This window comes from Arvicola amphibius, chromosome 7, assembly GCF_903992535.2.
Source record: "Arvicola amphibius chromosome 7, mArvAmp1.2, whole genome shotgun sequence".
Lineage (NCBI taxonomy): Eukaryota > Metazoa > Chordata > Mammalia > Rodentia > Cricetidae > Arvicola > Arvicola amphibius.
This window is the reverse complement of record NC_052053.1, coordinates 111,405,277-111,408,087: the sequence shown is the minus strand read 5'-3', so window position 1 is coordinate 111,408,087 and position 2,811 is coordinate 111,405,277. Positions and strand designations below refer to the sequence as shown.

The 2,811-nt window shown below is 46.6% G+C and overlaps 1 protein-coding gene across 1 annotated transcript; it reads right to left on the bottom strand.

The window, feature by feature from the left end:
- Positions 1-770: 770 nt before the first annotated feature.
- LOC119819173 (60S ribosomal protein L10-like) lies at positions 771-2,588 on the bottom strand. Its single transcript, XM_038337233.2, is given in 2 exon segments — positions 771-2,202; positions 2,205-2,588. Coding segments are annotated over 2 exon segments (675 nt in total). The 5' UTR covers positions 2,529-2,588; the 3' UTR covers positions 771-1,851.
- Positions 2,589-2,811: the final 223 nt, after the last annotated feature.

Below are 2,811 nucleotides of genomic sequence, written 5' to 3'. Positions count from 1 at the left end.
CAGGCGGATCTCTGAGTTCGAGGCCTGCCTGATCTACAAGAGCTAGTTCCAGGACAGGCTACAGAGAAACCCTGTCTCGAGAAAAAAACAAACAACAAACAAAAAACAGAATACCCAAGGCAGACTTCTAGTCTTTTTTTGTTTGTTTTGTTTTGTTCTTTTGAGACAGGGTTTCTCTGTGGCTAGCTCTTGTAGACCAGGCTGGCCTCAAACTCAGAGATTCACCTGCCTCTGCCTCCTGAATGCTGGGATTAAAGGCGTGGGCCACCACCACCAGGCTCAGACTTATAGTCTTAATATCTTACCCATTTGTGCAAATCCTCTTCCCTAAAGCTGAAAGCTACCCACCAGTTTTTAACATGACAATACTATAGATTTCTTTTGTGATGCTGGGGAGCAAATCGAGACAAAGCCTTGTACACTCTGCACTATTACTGAGCTATTATATCCCTCCTCTTATTTCCCCACATCTGTATGCACAAACATTACTACTAATCTTGAGAGCAAACAAAACCAAACATAACAATAAAAAACTCTTATCCATAACTGTCTTCTTATAAATATATTGAAGGCAGAGTTCCAAGTCTCAAGATTCTTTCTAACATGTTTGAGGAGTTTGAAACAAAAAAGAACAACCCCCAAATGTTATGGGTATGGTAATAGTAATCAAATAAGCAAGGGCTGATTGCTTGTTTCTTTTTGAATTTTTAAGACAATTTTAGCTTTTTTGAGTTTGACAAAATTCAAAAAAGGGCACAGGAGTCAAACTATCTGGTTAACGTTTACCTTTATTAAGTGCACATGATGTAATTTCCTAGTTTCAAGAGTTCTCAGAGCACTCAGTGAAACAACAGGTAAGTATTCTTAATGAATTCTTGTTATTTTTGAGAACTACCTATAACATGAATATTGTCACTGTGTAAAATAACAACTAAGTATAAAACACATAAGTAACTTACAGGGACAAGTCAGGTGCGGTGCCATTTGACTAAGGAAGGCATATAAATGCGAACAATAAGCAATGTAACCATGTACTTTAGTCCCCCTTTCCCGCCTCCTTTAAATATGCTGCCTCTGAAAATGTCATTAGTGGAGGAAAACCGGAGGCTGAATAATCAGGATTAAGATTCAGAGGTCTCAATCAAAGAACGGGTACGCTAACCACAAACTAAACAGCATAAGCTCAATAATTTTAGGTTATATCATTTCTAAATAAAACAGAAACCAGCCGTGTGATCAATGTAACTCTAATACAGGGCAAACAGCAACAGATTACAGATGCTCCTCAGACCCCCTCAGAGCAGACGGCTGATTTAGTGTCATTTTCTCCTCTTTGCTGATTCTACCGGGACCCAAACACAAGCAACATGAACTCTGTTGTCACCTGTAACCTTTCTGTGATGAAGAAAAGATTGAATCTTGTCTCCTGAGTGCAGGACAATGTAAGGCTTGGCTAGAAAATCTCTTTTCAGTATACCCAAACTGTTCCAAGATTGATAACCTGAGGCTACAGGTAAGCCTAAAAATAATATTGACAAATTTATAGCAAAACGACCAAATTTAGATATAAACTAGTTTTAAAGATACACTCGAAATATAATTCCACACAGATCTTCCAAGTCCTCTAGCACTCTGAATCCAAGATAGCAGTTTCATTATGCCTTCACTAATCGAATGTTCACCCCCAAAATTTAAAGTAGATGGCTCAAAACAGCAAATGCGTTGTCTATAAACTGCAGTTTTTTTTTTGTCCCTTAAACAAGGAAGGCACCGTCCAACGAAATGTTCTGTACTATGCAAACTAACGTCCTCTACGCTATAAACGGAACAAACACTCTCAAACCATAACCATCACTTGTGCAACTTGTCTGCCAGCAAAGTCCTCAGGAATGCAGGGCCCGCCACTTGTCCAGGGGACCGCGTTCCGGGATGTATTTGACTCCGCAACCGTCGGGGATGAGGCGCTTCGCCGCCACCTTGCTTTCGAACTCCTCGGCGTTGAACTTGGTGAAGCCCCACTTCTTGGAGATGTGGATCTTCTGGCGGCCGGGGAACTTGAACTTGGCCCTGCGCAGGGCTTCGACCACGTGCTCCTTGTTCTGCAGCTTGGTGCGGATGGACATGATGACCTGGCCGATGTGGACCCGGGCCACGGTGCCCTGCGGCTTCCCGAAGGCGCCGCGCATGCCGGTCTGGAGGCGGTCGGCGCCGGCGCACGACAGCATCTTGTTGATGCGGATGACGTGGAAGGGGTGCAGGCGCACGCGGATGTGGAAGCCGTCCTTGCCGCAGCTCTTCACCATGTACTTGTTGGCGCAGATGCGCGCGGCCTCCAGCGCCTCCGACGACAGCTGCTCGTACTCGTCGGACACCATGTGGCCGCAGAGCGGGAACTCGTCCACCTTCGCCTTCTTCCGACCCAGGTCGAAGATGCGGATCTTCGCGTCGGGGACCCCGCGGCAGAAGCGAGACTTGGGGTACGGCTTGTTCTTACAGTACCGGTAACAGCGAGCCGGGCGACGACCCATGGCGACGGCAGAAGGCAGAAGTCTCCGGAGCGCAGAAGTCTCTGGAGCGCGAGTCCACGGCCGGCGGCAAAATGGAGCCCGGGGCGAAATCTGTTACCCACAAAGCCTTGCGGGGACCATAGAGTGCGAGGAGGACTTGAGGAGAGATTAACCCTTCTGCCCAATCGCTGAGTCACTCTGCACAGCGCATGCTCAGTGGGAGTGGGTGGGGGTGGGGATTCAGTGTGGGCTTTTTCAGGCTTGAGAAAGCCGGGGGTCATCTTCGTAACAGCCTTGTTGATCA